Below are 21,222 nucleotides of genomic sequence, written 5' to 3'. Positions count from 1 at the left end.
GTGTTGCAGTTGCATTTGTTTGTTTGTTTGTTTGTTTGAAGTATTTAGTGTCACAGTAAATTTGGAGAATTTGAGAATGTTGCTACCGATTTCATCCTTTGGTATAGTAGTGATTTTCTACTGTGTGATGTCATAAATGCCAAAGCCAATTGTCATGGAAGTGATATGTAATATAAAGATGCATAATGTCTTGAATTAACAAACTAAAAATTGACCAAATGACAAACTATTATTATTATTATTATTATTATTAAAGGTGCTGTAAGCAGTTTTAGTGTTATGAAGCTTTCACATGACTGAGCCTTGAATTAGCCACGCCCCCTCATTCCAAAACCCCGCCCTTCAAATATTATTTTGAGATCAAAACTGAGCAAAAGAGCAGAATAGACCTTTTTCACAATAGCAGCATCTTTTATTTTTAATGGAAATGACGACGAGGCTGTGAGGGATAGACTTACCATCTCTTTAATGGCACGAATGGTATAAAGCTGTGTAAAGCTCCTAGATCACATCTGATTTTCCACAACTCATGTTGTCTGGAGTTCTTTGTATACTGAATGTTCTTGGACAGATATTTTATCAATGTTTTGTCTGCGGAACGATCCAAAAAACACTTGAATCTGCAGTACAGCCCACTGAAGAGACTGTAAGTCTATCCCTCACAGCCTCCTTGTCATTCCCATTAAAAATCAAAGATGGTGCTAGCGTGAATAAGGTCTATTGTTTGTTCCTGTGGCTGTCAAATTCAAGTGGCACAATAGTGCCCACAACTGACAAACATGAATCATAGCCTCAATGATCCACTTCAAATACAACACTTTGAGAATGAGCAAAGTGATTGACAGGTGAAAAGCGTCAATGTCTATGGTCTGCGGACACATTTTTGTTTGCTGTTTACAAAGTCTACAGCTGTCACAGAGTCTGGTGAGATATCTCAGGACACTTATTTCATTAATATCTTTAAGTAAGAACATTTTTAGCATACTTTTCCGTGAAAAAAAAAAATCACTTACAGCACCTTTAAGACAATTATCAAAAGTGTCATTGACAAAAACAAAAGTGTATGTGGGTAGTTGTCTGAACTCAAAAGTACATAGATTACCGGTAAAAAAATTTTTAATATAACATCAACATTTTAGGTTAAAACTTAATGTATAATGGAGGGTTTTTTTTTAGGTGCTGTTGGCCACTAATTCTCTTAGGGTTTGCACCATTTTTACTGTCTCGGTACAGTAATGAGTATTTGTTTCAAAAACGAAAAAAATGTAATAAAATAAAAACTGCATGCATAACAGTTATGAAATAATTAGCATAATGCTGTTTAGAATGGTGTTTTTTTTTTTTTTTTGTATTTCATGTCAACTACACACATACAGGCCTCATGAGGTACTCTATGCTAACTTTTAGTTACCAAAAAGGTTTTCAAAATCAGTATAATAACCAAAACTCAAAATCAAACTTATTTGTACTTTAATAGTGTATTAGCAAACAATGTATGTTTTCTCTGATTCGGTAAACCAAATGTCAATAAAATTAAATAGTCATACATAGCAAAGTTTGTTTTGAGAGGCACAGATTTATCAGAACACGGGTATACTTCTGTTCATCAAAATGTTTAATGAACCAATTCATCAATTAATGAATGAAACAAAAATGTTACAAATGGACCAGTTTTATGACAGAAAAAGAAAACATTTAAAATTTGAACAAATTGAGCCTTAGAGTCTTGGAAAAGCAAGCAACTAAAGCCAACATAACAATGAAGATGCATTTACCTTTAAGTACTAGTTCACTTCTGAAAGTAAACCGACCATCAAATGCAATAGCGCATTCGTCAGTAGTGCGGTCATCAAATGTACTTCTGTATGGAAGCTGTTTGAAAAAAACAAAAAAAAAAAACAAAAAAAAAAACGACAGACATTTGAGCTATTGTTGATTATGACAATCATAATATTGAACTTAGGAAACTATAGAAATGGAATCAAACCATTGTGGTTGGTCATATGACCACTGACAATACACATCCTTTGACAGTAGAAACTAAACTGAGACAGAGAGTTGTATTTTGTCTTTTCGCCTCTTGGTTTGTGAAGAGTCCTCTGTTCAAATATTCGATTGAGTACCAAGACCAGCCAATAATCCCTGCCTCAGTAACCTGTTGCACTGAGGTGATAACTCTGATAGATAGAGGAAGGTTTGGATAGACTGTTAAGGGTGGAAGAGCCCCTGTTTGTCCATAGTCCATGGCCTTATCCCAGACCACCTCTCATATTCAGAATTCCCGACCCTACCAAACTGTGTTCTCCCCCATCTCTTGACCAGGATGGGACATGGGGCCGCTGTAACTGGTGTTGCTGGCCAGGGGGAAGGGTGGACTAGGACCCCCTGCGTAGCCACCTTCCTCCTGTGAATTGGGATGGAGTGGCCCAGTCATGCCTGGTTCAGGGCTGGGGGTGTCTGCGTGGGAAATCATGTCAGTGAACCTTTGGTTGTCTGAGGGGTGGTGACCAGGGACTGGGCCGCCCTCCAGGGCTCCTGTACCCGTGCTTAAGAGGTAAGGGGACTCGGCTGGAGACTGTGCCTGTGAGGAAGGGGGTCCGTGAGGAAAGAAGTCATAGTTGACCACTGGCCCGTAGTAGTCACCCTGGTATTCTGTAGAAGACATGACAATAATGAGTCCAATTAGAAAATGCTTCCTTAAATCTTTGTTAATTGTTAACCCTTAAATGCCTGGGTGTTTCGCCAAACATTAAATACCTTGGGTCTTTAGTGACCCAACACATACACTCACCAAGCACTTTATTAGGAACACTTGTACACCTACTTATTCATGCAATTATCTAATCATTATCTAAGTTATAGTGCCCCCTAGCATCACAAATTGATGACATTTTTGCATGTGACCTAAGAATGTTCTTTTGTCCATGTGTGTGTTAAGTTTTGTTAAGTTTGAATTTTTCGCTCACAAGATACAGGCCAATTAGTGATTACAGGCCACACCCAAAAATGTATTTGCTTATATCTTCCAAATGACTTAATGAATCAAAATTCTTTTAATACATTTTTGTTAGGAGGGTCTAGATGGTGTATACTAAAGTTTTGTGTGAATCGAGGAAACAGCCTAGGACGAGTTCGAAAAATTAGGTTTTTCAAAAAAATGGTTGAAAAGTTTTCATTCGAAAATTGAAATCCATGTGACCATATAATTTGGTGGCACTGAAGGATTTGGAGAAACTAAGAAAAATTATTCTAGCCTATACCTTTCCGGAGTAATTAGCAAAAGCACAAATTAGCTTATTATAGTGCCACCATTTGGCATATTCTCACAAAATTTTATATACAGCTTCAAGTAGAGACCCTTCTTGTGTATACGTTTCATGACCATTGGCCATTCACAATTCAAGTTATTAGGTGCTGAAGTTTGGCTGCTGGTGGCCATTTTGTTTTTATATGTTAAGGATATGTTAGCACTTGAACCTTAGAAGGTGCATATTTCATTTGAACTTTGTCGATCAAACGACTGCAGAATTATGACAGTTTTTTTAGTTGTAGCGCCCCCTATGGGTACAATTTAACAAATTACGTACATCCTCAACATGGCCTGTTGACTATGTGTACTGAGTTACGTGTACCATTACATTTGGAGTTTGCGTTGAGTAGATATTGATCGATGAATCAAAGTGTGTTCAACTGAAGGAATTGTATCGCTAATATCTTTGGAATAATTTCACGTATCGGAATTCTTTTGATAGCTTTTTGTCAGGAGGGTCTGTAGATGATGTATAAAAATTTTTGTGCAAATTGGACAAACGACCTAGGAGGAGTTCGAAAAAGTATGTTTTTCAAAAAATTCAAAATGGCAGAAAAATGTTATAGATGGAAATTAAATTGGAGATATATGTTTTGTAGGGCTTGACTCAAGAAATCGGAGGAAATGGAATTTTTATTCTAGCCCTTATGGTTCCAGAGTTATTCGCGAAAATGCAATGCTTATTATAGCACCACCTAGAGTCGTATGGAGGTGTGTGTGTGTGTATGCCTGAGTAGCGGTGTGCATTTGGAACCACCCTGCCAAGTTTGGGATCTGTACGACTTACGATCACTGACACTCAGACATTTTAGGGAAGAAGAGAAGAAAATCCTAACAAGTACAATAAGGTTCCAGCACCTTCTGTGCTTGGCCCCCTAAATATGATTTATGGAAGCACAAAAGCATATTAAATTTCTTGGGTCACTAACGACCCTATGCACTTTTGGTTACTAAGCAATTAGAAAATATAAACTCAGCAAAAAAAAAAAAAAAAGAAACGTCCCGTTTTCAGGACACTGTATTTTAAAGATAATTTTGTAAAAATCCAAATAACTTTACAGATCTTTATTGTAAAGGGTTTAAACAATGTTTTCCATGCTTGTTCAATGAACCATAAACAATTAATGAACATGCACCTGTGGAACGGTCGTTAAGACACTAACAGCTTACAGACGGTAGGCAATTATGGTCACAGTTATAAAAACTTAGGACACTAAAGAGACCTTTCTACTGACTCTGAAAAACACCAAAAGAAAGATGCCTAGGGTCCCTGCTCATCTGCGTGAACGTGCCTTAGGCATGCTGCATGGAGGCATGAGGACTGCAGATGTGGCCAGGGCAATAAATTGCAATGTCCATACCGTGAGACGCCTAAGACAGTGCTTCAGGGAGACAGGAAGGATAACTGATCATCCTCACAGTGGCAGACCACGTGTAACAACACCTGCACAGGATCGGTACATCCGAATATCTCACCTGCGGGACAGGTACAGGATGGCAACAACAACTGCCCGAGTTACACCAGGAACGCACAATCCCTCCATCAGTGCTCAGACTGTCCGCAATAGGCTGAGAGAGGCTGGACTGAGGGCTTTAAGGCCTGTTGTAAGGCAGGTCCTTACCAGACATCACCGGCAACAACGTCGCCTATGGGCACAAACCCACCTTCGCTGGACCAGACAGGACTGGCAAAACATGCTCTTCACTGATGAGTCGCGGTTTTGTCTCACCAGGGGTGATGGTCGGACTCACGCTTATCGTCGAAGGAATGAGCGTTACACTGAGGCCTGTACTCTGGAGCAGGATCGATTTGGAGGTGGAGGGTCCGTCATGGTCTGGGGCGGTGTTTCACAGCATCATCGCACTGAGCTTGTTGTCATTGCAGGCAATCTCAACACTGTGCGTTACAGGGAAGACATCCTCCTCCCTCATGTGGTACCATTCCTGCAGGCTCATCCTGAGATGATCCTCCAGCATGACAATGCCACCAGCCATACTACTTGTTCTGTGCATGATTTCCTGCAAGACAAGAATGTCAGTGTTCTGCCATGGCCAGCGAAGAGCCTGGATCTCAATCACATTGAGCATGTCTGGGACCTGTTGGATCGGAGGGTGAGGGCTAGGGCCATTTCCCCAGAAATGTCCGGGAACTTGCAAGTGCCTTGGTGGAAGAGTGGGGTAACATCTCACAGCAAGAACTGGCAAATCTGGTGCAGTCCATGAGGAGGAGATGCACTGCAGTACTTAATGCAGCTGGTGGCCACACCAGATACAGACTGTTACTTTTGATTGTTACTTTTGATTTTGACCCCCACTTTGTTCAGGAACACATTATTCCATTTCTGTTAGTCACATGTCTGTGAAACTTATTCAGTTTATGTCTTAGTTGTTGAACCTTTTTATGTTCATACACTGTAAACACTAATAGTAATCTCAAATTATAAAAAATAGTTTACTCAACTTAATCTTAAATTTTTACTATTCTTACTAGTTTAAATTAAGTTACAGTTACTCTCTAAATCCTAAAGTTGTCATTAATATAAACATTTAAGTGGTCCTAATTAAACATTACTTGAAATGTTACATTTTAGAATCATAACTCAAATACATAAGTTCTTTAAAATTGGGTTTAGAGTACTACTAATTTAAAATTACCAAGTACAAAATTGCAGCTGTGTGGAATACCCATAAACCCTTGTGCTTGAATAAATTATGTTTGCTTGGTCAAAACAAGGGAACTTATGTAGTAAAATAATAGTTTTTTTATTTAAAAATGTATTTAGTTTTAATTCTTATGACTATTGTTGTTGTTTTGTTGTAGCTTGTTGATAATTGAGATTTTTGTTAAGTCACCATGAGGGTGATAAGTGTTACCTCTGGTCAAATTGGAGCCTGTTCAATTTAAGCCATTATTCTTTACTCAATTGTACTTTACAAAGGGCAGATTTATGTGCACTATGAAGTACTGTGTAGAGTCCAGTGTGCCCTATGGCTAACTTAGAGTCTAGTCATAATTTCCCTTATCCCTCATATCTTTCTGTATAAGACATGTTATAACCCAATTTAAATCATCAAATCAAAGCAACGATACTTTAATCATAGATGAGTTAAGCTTACTTGTAGCTAGTTAATGTTACTTAAAAAAATTACGTTCAGTTTACTTGAGCCAAATAAGTATGTTTACTTAGAAAAAGCATGCAAACCGATTGCCTTGAAAAATCTAAGTAAGGTCAACTAATTAGATTTTACAGTGTACAAATATTTTCACATGATAAGTTTGCTGAAAATAAAAGCAGTTGAAAGTGAGAGGACATTTCTGTTTTTGCTGAGTTTAGTTACACTACTTAGAAGGGAAAGCTTGAGGAATACTAAAGAGGTGGGGAAATAAGAAATGATGAGGTAAACGGGCTGGAATGTGGTCCTGAGTCACTAAAGACCAAAAGTACGCATTTAAGGGCTCAACCTGTTGTTTTTTCTTTTTAGCTGTTCAGCACATGGCTCACCACCACAATCATAATTCGATTAACTCATTAGGTTTTGTTATATTTATTTGATGCCCAAATTAAGATTTTTTTTTTTTTCATTATCCCACACAATGAGTCAGAATAATTTAACTGTGACCAAGTGATTTACAGAGGTAGTGTAAGACAAGATTGAAAAGGAAAATGTGCTAATTAATGAAAGAAATCACAGAGCTCTAATAAAAGAGGATGAAAGAGGACCAAAATAGATTTAGGAATAGTGTAAAGGAGTAAAGAAAGACACGTGTGCATTGCCACACATACTGTAAATTGTTCTGACACATCCATCCTCCCTCTCTCTCTCATACCTCTTTGAGTTGGCCTATATAATTAGTGCTACAGAAAGTCATTAACTGTTCTCCCAATTCCATTATTTTTTTCCGCAGTTGTGATACTTTAATGTGGTAATCAATCATCAAAAGACAATTTACTATAAAGAAACACCACTTGCTCATTAGGTGATAGATAGTCAAATCATCAATGCCAGACTTTCAGGAATCAGTACGTCCATCTACATGCAAACATCAGATTTTTTACTTCTGAAATCTAGGTTATTCGATAATGATATGGTATTGGGAATATCTGGGAATAACGTGGATTTTAAATTCCAATTTCTAAAATGGTTGGTGCCCAGTGGTATGTTTCCAATGCAGAAATGCAATATACAGTATGCTGTATCTCCGTCTAACTCCTGTTAATAGGTCAGATGCCAGGTGTGTACTGGAATGTAGTTGTACTTTTCATTTTTACATGTGACTGAATTTTAGGAGACAACAGAGCGCTAGATGCATAGAAAATACAGCCTTTGGAATTCTGCTTTAAAGTTACGATGGGTGATAAATTGTCTTGATACAGAGAAAGAGTGTGTATTTGTGTGTGTAAGGGTGCAGGGAGTCTTTGCTTTCAAGGTAAGAGGAAAGCCCAGAAGTTAATGTGTAGGTGTGCATGGACAGATGATTTTATTGTGCATAAATGTGTGCTTTGTGAGAAAGAACATTCTTTGTGTTTGTGTGTGTAAGGAGAATCAGAGAGTGGGGGAGAACATCTGTTTATATACCTCCATAGTAACTGTATCCTCCAGGGCCCAGGATGTCTGGGTCCTCTAGCCTTCCTCCGAGTGGCCTCATTCTGCGGGGTCCCCTGAAGAAAGCGTGCCTTCGAGCACCAAGAGCACTGAGCTGCTTCATCCTTCGCTCTTTAGACCGTCGATTTTGAAACCATACCTGCAAGGAGAAGCCACAATTAGGAAGTCTGTAATTACCACGAAGATGTGTTAAGCATCTGTGATTTACTACATTTTTGCCAACTTTGCAGAGAAAACAGTTTTCAACATTGTGTAATTTTCTGAGATTGAAGATTGCTTAATACCTATGACCTGATTTAGGTACCAAATTAAACCATCTAGAACATGTTTACTGTCATCATGACTCGTTTTTTGTTGACGTCAAAGCTTAAAGTTGTTTGAACCTTTGCAGAAGGAGATTTCATAAGATTTTATTGTTTATTTATCAGAAGGTACACAGAAAGGTTAAAAACTATAGGCATCTTACTCTTAGCACTCTCATATCAACAATTATTTTGTATATTTACTGCTATTGGCAACACATTCTTAAAGGAATAGTTCACCCAAAAATTACCACCTACTGGTTGGGGCTGGTCAAAGGTGGAGAATGTATTTTATATATATATATATATATATATATATATATATATATATATATATATATATATATATATATATATAAAAGGACTTAAATATTAATCTGTTTCTCACCCACACATATCATATAGTTTCTGAAGACATAGATATAACCACTGGAGTCATCTGGATTACTTTATTGCTGCCTTTATGTGCTTTTAAGAGCTTCAGAATTTTTGTACCCATTCACTTGCATTGTATGGACCTACAATCGCTGAGATATTCTTCTAAAGATCTTTGTTTGTGTTCAGCAGAAGAAAGTCATACACAGCTGGTATGGCATGAGGGTGAGTAAATAATGAGAGAATTTTCATTTTTGGGAGAACTATACCTTTAAATTAAATAAGGAAACTAAATAGTAAATTGACACTCAGATGTCACTGTTCATGCGTAATGTTTTCCGAGCATTGTAATGTAATTGATAACCATGATCAGAGATATGAAATATATACCCTTTAACCTCACTACACCAACGTTATGACCATGAAGATTTTGCATCAAAACAACATATTGTTCGATTTCTAAAAAAATAAGCTGTAATGCAGAACAGGCTATATTGCAGACAAATAAGCTGTAGGATAAACACGAAAACAACAGAACAGCCACTGACAACATCTAATCAGTTATAAAACTATTAATGAAGAGAACTGACACATAATTGATCAGTTGAAACTCATTAAATAAGTCAGACTTTAAAGCCTTATCTTCAGCTACAGAGCTTAATGATAGAGCAAATGCTGCCCGAGATATATATTCCTGCAAAAATGAATATGCTGTGATGATAATCGTTTGTGTGCATGCATGCACATAATTTCTGAGCTACCACAGTGCAGACAGGTATCGTTTGATCACAACACCAGCAACTCATTACAAATTGAGCTGATATAGAAGTGTGACTGATGCAATATCAAACTCATCACTGTCGAACATTGTTTCAATCTTCGACAGTGACCAAGGCAATTTGGCATACCACTGTGCCACAGAAACTCCAATATAACCATTTAGTCAAAAGAATAACTGCGTGCTTCAACAAACACCACGAGGGCCATTTTCACACTGTTGTCATATAAACTGCTTGCACAGGAACACAGAGAAAAGAAATGAAAATAACATAAGGAGACATTGTTATGCATAATGGTAAAATGTAACACATTCATGCCCGAATCTGAATTGCCACTGCATAATATATGCTAACAACAGTTACTCTGCTCTGGAGGCAGAATCCTACCGTGTTTGAACGTGAGAGAGACTATATTGAGAGTGTGTTTGAGAGACAAATCATGTTCTCTAACTAAAACCACTTAAGCATTCCTCTCCATGCTCAGCAAAGGCAACACCTGCTTATTGAGAACAATCGGCTAACTGTTTGGTACATTTTTATGGAAATGTTTTGCCTCCTCCTGAGTGAGCGTTGCTTAGGGATTACACACACATGCTGCTGAACCGGCATGGCTCCGGAGGACTCCCCGCGCAGAGCACAATCCGCATTTAACACATGACAAATGAATGGGGACGCATGGCAAAGGCTGTCTCCATTTTGGCTCAGAAACAAAGCAGTGAGAGGGTTGTGATTTATTGATGATGACAGTGACACGGGAAGATGAGCTACCAAGTCTGCTGTGTGCTTGTTCACACATAAAAGACACCCAACGTACCTTTGGCAATTAGAGATGAAGAATCAAGTTCCTATTGCTATTACAGACCTTCCTTTATTTTAAGCCAATAAACAGGTGAACGAATAAATAAAATTGGTACTTCTAAATGGAATGACCAGACTATGAGGATGTGGCATGTGCCTTTATGGTTATTGTTAATAAATCCATGTTGGGATTCTGCATTTTCTGCTAAATCTGATAGATTCTCCAGTTATTTAAACAACATCTTCATTTTCAACTCGTACATTTTTTATTAAAATAATAGTAATAAAGATAAATAAAGCCTTTTTCTGGACTAAATTACTTTTAGTATGTTTAGAAAACTGGTGGAAAACCCTCATTCTCACATAAGGTGTTGATCTGAAATCTGCATGGATTCTATGCAGGGGCAGGGCCAGAAGGGTGGCACAGGGTGGCAGTTGCCACCCAAAAAATTAGCTTTGCAACCCCACTTGCCACCCCAACTCAGACCCCGCTCGTGTCCTGGAGACGGTGCGCAACGGTTTAACCCATCCTTGTCACACAAGGACCATAAAAATGTTCTGCCCGTGTCTGGGAGGATACAGCGTTCCAGCTCAGTAGACAAACCACACTCTCAGACGGAAATCTCCAATCCCCCCCAGACAAACTTACTGGATGCCACCCCTTACTTGGCGCTTGTCAACCCTTTGCCAACCCTGGCAAAAAATCCTGGACACGCCCCTGATTCTATGGCATGGCTGTGTTTACTAACACCGTATGCCACCTATCTTTCATAGGATTTTGCATATGCCCACCTGAAATAATTTATGATATGTATGGCCGCCAGAACAATGAGTAGTCTTTTGACCTGGAACTTTTTCAATCTACTAACGCGATGCCGCAACACTGTTGAGTGAACTGTGTATATATAAGTGTACAGAGATTCTCTCTGAATGCGCACAGAGCTGTGGGAGCGCAACTGATGTCACTGGCAAGACAGACAGTCCGACTAAGCTGATCCACCAAGCTGATTTCAATTAATATTTCTAAATAGGAAAACAATTTCACTATACACAGAAAATCACATAATAGCACACAAATAAAACAAATAACCATTAATTTTTATGTAGGATATATATGTTAATACAAGATAACGTGTTAACGTGAACATTACTCTCTTTCATAAATTCACAATATGCACATCTCTTCAGACACTACCACACCACTACAACACCTCTATAGTTAAGTTCCTCATTGTCTTAGCAATTTATTAGCAAGATTGTTTTTTTTTACATTTAATGAGAAAAGTTGACTGTAATTTCTGTCAAAACAGATAGTCTTTCACATTAACATTTTCTCAGTGGGAACTGACAAGGCTATCACATAAACTTTTAGCTGATGTTTTCATCTTAGCTACTTTTTGCCTTTTTTAATCAAGACCTGGCTGCTACCTTATATAAATTACCTGATATTAACAACTTTAATGAACTGCTTCACAAGATTTACAACAAAGAAAGGAATGTGCCAACATATACACCGATCAGCCACAACATTAAAACCACCTGCCTAATATTGTGTAGATCCCCCTCGTGCCATCAAAACAGCACCAACCCGCATCTCAGAATAGCATTCTGAGCTGCTTTTCTTCTCACCACAATTGTACAGAGCGATTATCTGAGTTACCAAAGACTTTGTCACTTCGAACCAGTCTGGCCATTCTCTGCTGACCTCTCTCATCAACAAAGCGTTTCCGTCCGAAGAACTGCCCCTCACTGGATGTTTTTTTGTTTCTGGCACCATTCTGAGTAAATTCTAGAGACTGTTGTGCATGAAAATCCTAGGAGATCAGCAGTTACAGAAATACTCAAACCAGCCTATCTGGCACCAACAATCATGCCACGGCCAAATTCACGGAGATACATTTTTTTCCCCATTCTGATGGTTGATGTGAACATTAACTGAAGCTCCTGACCCATATCTGCTTGATTTTTATGCACTGCACTGCTGCCACACGATTGGCTGATTAGATAATCACATGGATGGTTGTTGGTGCCAGACAGGCTGGTTTGAGAATTTACTTTGAATGGTGCCATAAACAAAAAACATCCAGTGAGCAGCAGTTCTGTGGACGGAAATGAGAGAGGTCAACAGAGAATGGCCAGACTGGTTCAAACTGACAAAGTCTACGGTAACTCAGATAACCACTCTGTACAATAGTGGTGAGAAGGATACCATCTCAGAATGCTATTCTGAGATGCGGGTTGGCGCTGTTTTGGCGGCACTAGAGGACCTACACAATATTAGGCAGGTGGTTTTAATGTTGTAGCTGATCGGTGTATATGTATTTTGTAGTATGTTACACTATCAATGAGCGAACCAGTATAGGCTACATTTGACAAACAATGCATTTGCGAATAGAGGTAAATGTCCAAATAAATAGATTTTGAGTGTTAGTGTGAATACACCAACACATGCACAGCCTACATAACAAAAGAAGGCTTAAAAGGTTGACTACATGGCATAATATAAATAATGGAAAAAAATATATATATATAAAATAATTCCTAAAAAAAAAAATGGATGCATAAATGAATTAGAAATAAATACATAAATAAAGACCTAGATAAAAATGTTCCTAAAAAAAAAAAAAAAAAAAAAAATTATGCACAAATGAATTATATATATTATAAATTAATATCCCAGGTGTGTATCTTACCTGTATGACTCGCATGTTGAGGCCGGTCTCCTGCGCGAGTTGCTCGCGGATATGTCTCGTAGGCTTCGGCGTGGCCACGAACGCGGCTTTCAGCGTCTCCAGCTGTTTGGCCTTGATGGTGGTGCGCGGGCCTCTTCGCTTCGTGCACGAGTTCTGCTCCTCGTTTTCATTGTTGTTAGTGTCCTTATCTGATGATGTAGAATTGTCCGTCTCCTTCGTGTCGTCCTGAATCGGATCCGGGAGATCAGGCGATAAACTCCGGTCCGTACACGATGACACTGGAATTATTATTATTATTATTAATAATAATACAAAAAAAAAAAGTTAATAATAGTAATAATAATAATAAATAAATAATAGAAACACACACACACACACACACACACACACACAATGAGGGACTTAATACGCCCATTGTAAAACAAATACAAATTGAAGAAAAAAGAAAAGAAAAAAATGGTCCAAAAGTAAGCTTTTTCTGCTTTTCAGTCTAAACTAAATAACTCGGGCTTAATTTAGCCCAGTGTTTCTTCGACAATTAAACTATCCATGTGAAACTATAAAACAAAATATATGCATGTGCAATTATAGCAATATCCATGTGCAACACGCTGCCCTAGACGTTAAAAATATTGAGGCCCTTCACAAAATGTTCTATTATGGCTCAAGCTGATTCGAATATCCAAAAAAGAGAAAACAAGCAGAGGTCTGACGTGAATCATATCCTACGATCACTTCTGCGAAATATCGGAGGAATTAAGTCTGGATGTCTCTTGGGACAGGCTGCTGTGCTTGATAACAGCTTGTCATTGTCTGAGGAGCGGGGAAATACGACTACAGGCGTTTATCTGACAAGAACGCATGAGCTGAGGAAAATGAGTTATGGACATTTCTCCAAAGACGGACACAACAACACCAAACCAAAACAGTGCTCAGCTGCAATGGAAAAAAGACTGACTAAAATCATATTCTCGGGCACATGGTTTATCGTAGCGTAAAATCATTTCAACCAGGCCTATTCAATTTACAGGTTAACTTTTATTCTAAAATGTTTGTTGAAATAGTGTTAAAATATTAATAAAATGTGTTAAATATTATAAAAATACAAGCATATATATTTTTTAAAGAATAGCATGTTAATAATTCGCCCAAATATTAGGCATGTTTGCAAGATCAATTGCAACAGACAAGATTTTTTATAAACATAAAAATATTGGGGATTTATTATTATTATTATTATTTTGTCTTACAAACTCAAATAAATAGACTACGCTTTTATAAAAACTATTAAAATCATAATCTGTATAAAACTGGCATGCCATCAATTTCAAAAGACCATGCCTGTTGTAGGCCCAGTGTCTCTTTAAAATAGCAGCCTATAGACGAAGCAATCAGTCGCTGTTAAATTCGTTAATTGGACAAGCGCTGACCCATGAGTGGAGGCGATAATGATGTCATTCCTGTGTTGGGAAACAAACAGCTTGTCCGTAGTTCTGAACACTAGTGGTCAATATATTCATGGGGACATAGCCTACGTGAACGGTGAACCAGCACTGAATTACGTTTTCTTTTCTTTTCTTTTTTCCTTCTTCTTCTTCTTCTTCTTCTTCTTCTTCTTCTTCTTCTTCTTCTTCTTTTTTAATGTAGGCCTTCTCTTCCAATTGATTTTACATTTGAATACAGTGTAGGCTACGGGCTCTCTAATGTGTATTTACATTTAAGAAAGCTACATAGAGCATGTTAGCTCATTTAAACTAAGGCAATTTATAAGATGCCAAACAAATAAACAAAAATGTTAATAAAGTTAAAATGTGAATTAGGCCCCAATTTTAATGCGAAAGCGATTTTAACACGATTGTTAAAAAACGACGTGCACGCGCTCGTACTCAGTCGTTTTATTTATTTATTTTTATGCATTTTGAAGCTCTGCGAACGATAAAAAATATAGGCTATTCAGTCTCGTTAAAAAGCCCAACCTATGCGTTTTCACATATTAGCCTATTCAAACAACTAACTCAGACTCCTTCAGAAATCAACTCCTCCCTCCCCCTCCCCAACACACACACAGAGACATACTCCAGCTCCAGTCACCTATCTCACCTGAGTTTAAATTGACCTCTTTGATAGCGCTCGCGCTCAGGTAGTCCTCTTTGCACACAAATTTGTTTTCGTCTATGACGTAGAGCTCCTCGCCCGTGGACAGTTGTTTGTTGCACACCATGCACGTGAAGCAGTTCAGATGGAACACCTTGCTGCGCGCTCTTCTCACGAGGTCGCTGGGCGAAATGCCCTGCAAACAGCCCGCACATTTCGTACCAAAACGCCTGAAGGGGACAGACAGGTGAAAATACACAACAGTATTTTAATAATAATAATAATAATAATAATAAATAAGCGCACCATGGTAAGCCCAATGGTAAACATAACGGTGAAAGTACAGTAATAAAACAGGTAATGCAAAATCAATTCATTAGAAAATTATGAAATGATCGTGTGAAGGCATACTATAGTAAGTAGTTAATATAGACAAAATTATCTTTAATAGACTCCCCATGCAACGCCTGTTTATAACGGGCATCTCCTATTTCTATTCAGCATTTAAACAAACCATGCCGTCAACTCTAAATAATTCTTTCTAAAGGAATTTGGCAATAGACTCAATATATTTGTATATAAATCGACACGCTGAAAATGGAAGTAATAATATGGGATTAGGCAGAATACCAAAGGTAAGGCGTTCAAAGCCTTATTCATGGTGTAAAGACAGATTATTACAATAAAATAATAATAATAATAAAAAAAATAATTTCTTCAGTATGACAATGTAAGCTTGACGTTGAAATATGAATTTAGCACACCTTATGACCTGTGTGTATTGCTGCCTCCTCTTTCTGCATAGAAGCATATATATATATATATATATATATATATATATATATATATATATATATATATATACATACATACATACATACACACACACACACACACTATATTTATATCTATCTATCTATCTATCTATCTATCTATCTATCTATCTATATATATGCTTCTATGCAGAAAGAGGAGGCAGCAATACATACAGGTCATACGGTGTGCTAAATTCATATTTCAATGACAATGAGACGGGAATGGCAAGGTATACAGGCTGGTCATGATTTTCAGCTCCAAAAGGGGAGTGAGGCACGTCAAGCGCACTCCCTTCTGTTTCTCCCCTCGGGTTTATTTTAACACTAATGTACTAAATCTTCCCCCATTTGTTATGGTATCGAGTCGCTCTCGCGCTTTTCAAATGCATCTCTCCCAGTGAAAGGCCATAACACTACTTACACAACAAATGGACGCATTACGGATGATTACTGATTCGCCCCACTAATGGCTCCACATTCAAGCTCAGAGTTGGATGGGCCCCATAGAACGTGATGGTCAAGGCCGTTTTGGATAACAATGGCATACATGAAAGCTTAAACACTGTATGACATTAAATAGCACAGTAAAATGTAAACAAGAAGAATACTTGACAGAACTAATTTTCTGATATTAAACATTAATAAAAGTAAATAAGCGGCCTATTCTGCCTGCAGTGTTACTTCAGAATCAATATCATAGCAATATCATTACAGGTGTAGCACACGTGAGGCTATGTTGTTTTTAATCTTTTTTATTATACAGATCTTATGCCGGGAGTAAAACGATTTTATATCCGAAAGATTGTGAAAAACATGAACAATTATTTTATGTTTGGTGATTTAACTTGCCCATGGTTGCAGAGAGCAGTTTATAATATTTCAAACACATATGCGTATATATATATATATATATATATATATATATATATATATATAGCAATAAATACACAATACATTTGAATTATTAACATATTAAATGAAAATAATTTAAATATTTTAGCTATTATATCTATCAATTTGGATGCCATGTAGAGTTACAGAACTGTATGACATGCACATGTTAAAAGCTAAACACTATTTACTGGAATTTTCTTTTATAGGCTACTCCTAGATGAATGTAAAAATAATTACAAACAGCGGCCTGTTGTGTTTCAGTAACCCAACGACCAATCGTGGACCAAGCACCTAATGCCTTTAAATGGCAAAATAATGTGTTTTCGAGAATAATAAACATTTGAATGTTAATGTTTGAAATGAAGGAACAGACACTTTACTCCCCCACGATCATGTGTTCAAAAGGCCGCAAATGCTTCTAGAGGAATTCTCACACTGAAAGTGTGTGAATACAATAAGCAATGAATGGTCATCAATCAAAAGCTATTAATGAATGACGCGATGTTAGGGAGATCAAAGGTTTAACAGCACATTACAAATTTTTAGGCAGGTTAATCCACAAATTGAGATTTATCCACACAGAGGAAAACAACGGTAGGAAATCCTACATGACACATTCTTTACATGGGGATTAAAGTCCAGAAGTTTGACGAAGTGAGGCAGCCCAAATGCGTGCAGCTTCATATCTTACCTGAAAAAGTCAATTTTGCAATAGAGCTTTCCGTCCCTGGAGAAGCATTTTTCAGTCAGGTTGCAGTTACACTCGCAGCACTGGACACACTTGGCGTGCCATGCGCGATCGAGAACATTTAAGAGAAACCGATCCAGAATGGGCCTCTCGCACCCCGCGCAGTGCGCCATCATTCCGCCCTGGAGGGGACCGAGAGCTGACCTTCCCGAACGGGCACTGCGCCTCGGATTGGGGCCACACAAATCTGTGCTGAGCAACGTCTTGGCTTCTTGGAGAGGGGGCAACGGCAGAGCAAATGTTCCGTCTTGAGAGTGAGTTTCCACCACGCCTAGAGGTAAACACTCCGGACGTGATTGTTATGCATTATAGGCTACCTGTCAGCATCCAGAAATCCAGGTTGTTGATAAACCGCCAGTCAGGAAAATAAAAATAGTTTCAAAAGGTTTCTTCAGTTAGCACTATTTTCATTTGATCAGATTCCGCCTTTTCTATTATTTTTCACTGTGTTTTGTGTTCTTGATCCACCTGCTTGTGTCCACTCACCTCACAACGACACTTTTCACATCACTGTTCCAGTTCGCGGGAGCTTTGGGCATCCGTATTCAGATTTGGTGACGTTTTTCTTGTACTTGCGCCGCGGTGGCCAATCACGGACGAGTTGCCATGGTAACGGGTTTAAATATTGGTACTCTCAGATTGCCTCCAAAGTTCCACCGTGGGTTTGCTAAATCGTCTTGTAGTGCGTGTATTAGTAAAAGCTAATAATTACTGCAACGTGCTGTTTTTCTTTTCCTGACGAACTTGCAACTTGGATTCGACTAAAAAAAGCACACCATTTGCACGTGGGTATTTACTAAGAAGTTCATCTCTTAAGGATAACAGGCCTTTTGGCCTCAGCAGACACGGATCCTCACTGAAAACAACACCAAATATGGACCAGAAGAGGCGGTTCAACAACAACAACAACAACAACAACAAAAAAAAAAAACAAACAAACAAAAAAAAAGCTGATAAGACACTACTCCATCGGGTCTAAATTTTACGTGTAATTATTATAGCATTTCATGCTTAATATTATGACATTGGCTACAAGAAGGAAATCACTTGTTCTTGTTAGAAATGTCGATAATTTACTTAACAAAAATTGTTTAGCATGTCATTTGCATGATGTCTGGAGTGCAGTGTAGAAAATCCAAATAGCCATCAATGCGTCTTAATTCTGAAGGAGTGATCTACGTGCGCGCTGTTGGGGGGATCCCGTTCTTTTCTCATGCATAAAGCTATTTACAGGGAAATGCAGTGGATTAAGATACTGGCTCGCATCGATAGAGTGTACCGGGTAGCCGAGCGGTTTGACAAAGTAGCCACAAATCGAAGGGATTTTAAATATTTACCCAGGTAATCATTTTGTTAGCAGTGGAAATGCAAACACTACGTATCGGCTACTCTAATGTATTTCAGCGCGCTAGAGACTGAATTGACTTTTTTTTTTCTTTTTTCTTTTTTTTTTTTTTAATCGGACAATGCAGTTAAGGGGGTTGTTTTAAATATTTAGTGAAAACTGACTAGAATCTAAATTTAATTTTGTTAAAATTATTATTATTATGATTATTTACAGATCTGGGTATTTTGTTGCGTTTAGAGGTAAATATTTGGTTAATTGCTGACTATTTTTAATTTCCCCAAGCTATTCTATATTAAACATTATCCCATTGAGAAAAAAAAAAAATGTGTGTTACCAATGTGGGCCGATTCTAATTTTTTTTAACCCGACATTTCCCTCTACATTATCATAGCCTATAAAAGAAGACTGAGGCATTTTGTCAGAGTGCTGTGTTTTCACGGTTTCTGAAAATCACATGCATGTCTGATCATTGGAATAAATCCGGATCAAGCCACCCGTGGTCTGTCTACCTGCTTCCCTCTCTCCATGTAAACAATGGCACATAGTTTACAGTTGTGTTAGTGTATCGGATTAGAAAGCAAATGCAAACACCGTAACCAATGTTGATTGTTAAATGGAATTTATTTTTGGGACATTTAACAAGCTATTAACCAAAGAAAATCGTAGTAATGTCAATAATAAAAATAACAACAACAATAATATACAATGTAGGCTATTATTATTATTATTATTATTATTATTATTATACATTTATAAAAAATATTATAAATTATAAAAAAAAACATGGGTTTCACACAAATTGTTAAGAAGTATAGATGTAAAACAGGGTGACTAAACAAAGAATGAAAATAAAAAACAAAATAGTTTAAAATAACTAACCCACCCACAAAGCTATCTATCTATCTATCTATCTATCTATCTATCTATCTATCTATCTATCTATCCCCTAGAATTAATAATCCTTACTATAACAAGAGGGGTTTAAGCAGTATGCAGACTACATAATAGCGTTTGGTAATATCTGGAGTCAGGGGATGCCGGTGGGCTGCATGCTGGAGAAACGGAGAGCCGAAGGCGAGTTTCGGGACCCCCGCTGTTCTTGGCAGGCAACAACGGCAGTGAGCTTGGCTTCGCTTACATTTCTAATCCCTTCGCGATCCACGCTATTTATTTTCTCACTAAGTATTGTTTTCTTGACTTCCTATTTAAGAAATCCTCAGTTTCCCCCCTGACGTTACACTCAGCGCATAAGCAAATATGAGTGAAATGCACGCTTGGGCTACTTCCAGTCATTTGCATATTTGTAAATAGCTAAATGCTAAAATTAAAGGTGCCATCTGTTTACAGTCGCCTTGACAGAAGAGCCATTAACAGGCTGGCCTAACCTTGTCGAGTCTTTTTGGTTAAATAGCGAATCAGCCCACAGCTTGCGTTTACATATTCACCCCAAGACTATGTAGGCTATACGCACCTCCACTGTGAATGCGCAAGTATGAAAGCAACAACTAATTAAAAGCTGATATTAAGTGACACGTTCATGGAACTTTACCAGTCTTATTTCACCTTCTTTTTACGGTAAGCTACGCGTTATCATTTGAGGCATGTGAAAGCTAACATTTGGGACTCGAAGCTCTCCAGTAGGGAGAGTCCATTTGAGAGTTAATGTCTGAGAGTCAATTTTTTGTGCAATCAATAGGCTGCAGTTCAATGAAGTACTAGCAAAAGGGGCTTTGGTAAAAACGGTCGTCGAACACCCAGAGCCACCTGTGCAGACACATGGAACTGTCCAAGGTGCTGAATATATTTGTGCTCTTGATACACAGTAAAACGTGGTAACCTACATTTGCTACCTAAAGGAGCTATTTCTGCCTGATCTAACCCTTACAATAAGGTTTGTTGTTGTCGTTTCAGTGATGGTAAATATTTTTGACATGAAAACTGAAACAGTTAATTTAGATGTAACCACATGAATCAAATTGTTTTAAGCCATGTAGCCTATTCTGTATATAGTGGTGGGCACACACACACACACACACACACACACACACACACACACATACACACACACACACACACACATATATATATATATATATGTACAAAAGTTTGGAATAATGTACAGATTTTGCTGTTTCGGAAGGAAATTGGTACTTTAATTCACCAAAGTGGCATTCAACTGATCACAAAGTATAGTCAGGACATTACTGATGTAAAAAGTGGTCACCATCACTATTTGAAAAAAGTCATTTTTGATCAAATCTAAACAGGCCTCATTTCCAGTAGCCATCACTCCAACACCTTATCCTTGAGTAATCATGCTAAATTGCTAATTTGGTACTAGAAAAACACTTGCCATCATATCAAACACTGCTGAAAGGTATTTAGTTTGTTAAATGAAGCTTAACATTGTCTTTGTGTTTGTTTTTGAGTTGCCAGAGTATGCAACAGATTGGCATGTCTT

General features: G+C 37.8%; 1 protein-coding gene across 1 annotated transcript; it reads right to left on the bottom strand.

The window, feature by feature from the left end:
• Window positions 1–1,882: 1,882 nt before the first annotated feature.
• Window positions 1,883–17,862, bottom strand: LOC127430995 (LIM/homeobox protein Lhx5-like). Its single transcript, XM_051681163.1, has 5 exons — window positions 17,357–17,862; window positions 14,963–15,186; window positions 12,863–13,140; window positions 7,889–8,054; window positions 1,883–2,652 (listed from the first exon to the last, which is right to left on the bottom strand). The coding sequence occupies exons 1-5, from the start codon at window positions 17,527–17,529 to the stop codon at window positions 2,288–2,290; spliced, it is 1,206 nt and encodes a 401-aa protein (XP_051537123.1). The 5' UTR covers window positions 17,530–17,862; the 3' UTR covers window positions 1,883–2,287.
• Between the last annotated feature and the right edge of the window lie 3,360 nt (window positions 17,863–21,222).

The sequence above is a fragment of the Myxocyprinus asiaticus genome, chromosome 40 (genome assembly GCF_019703515.2).
Source record: "Myxocyprinus asiaticus isolate MX2 ecotype Aquarium Trade chromosome 40, UBuf_Myxa_2, whole genome shotgun sequence".
NCBI lineage: Eukaryota > Metazoa > Chordata > Actinopteri > Cypriniformes > Catostomidae > Myxocyprinus > Myxocyprinus asiaticus.
Note: the sequence above shows the minus strand (reverse complement) of the source record. Positions and strands in the feature narration are given on the sequence as shown.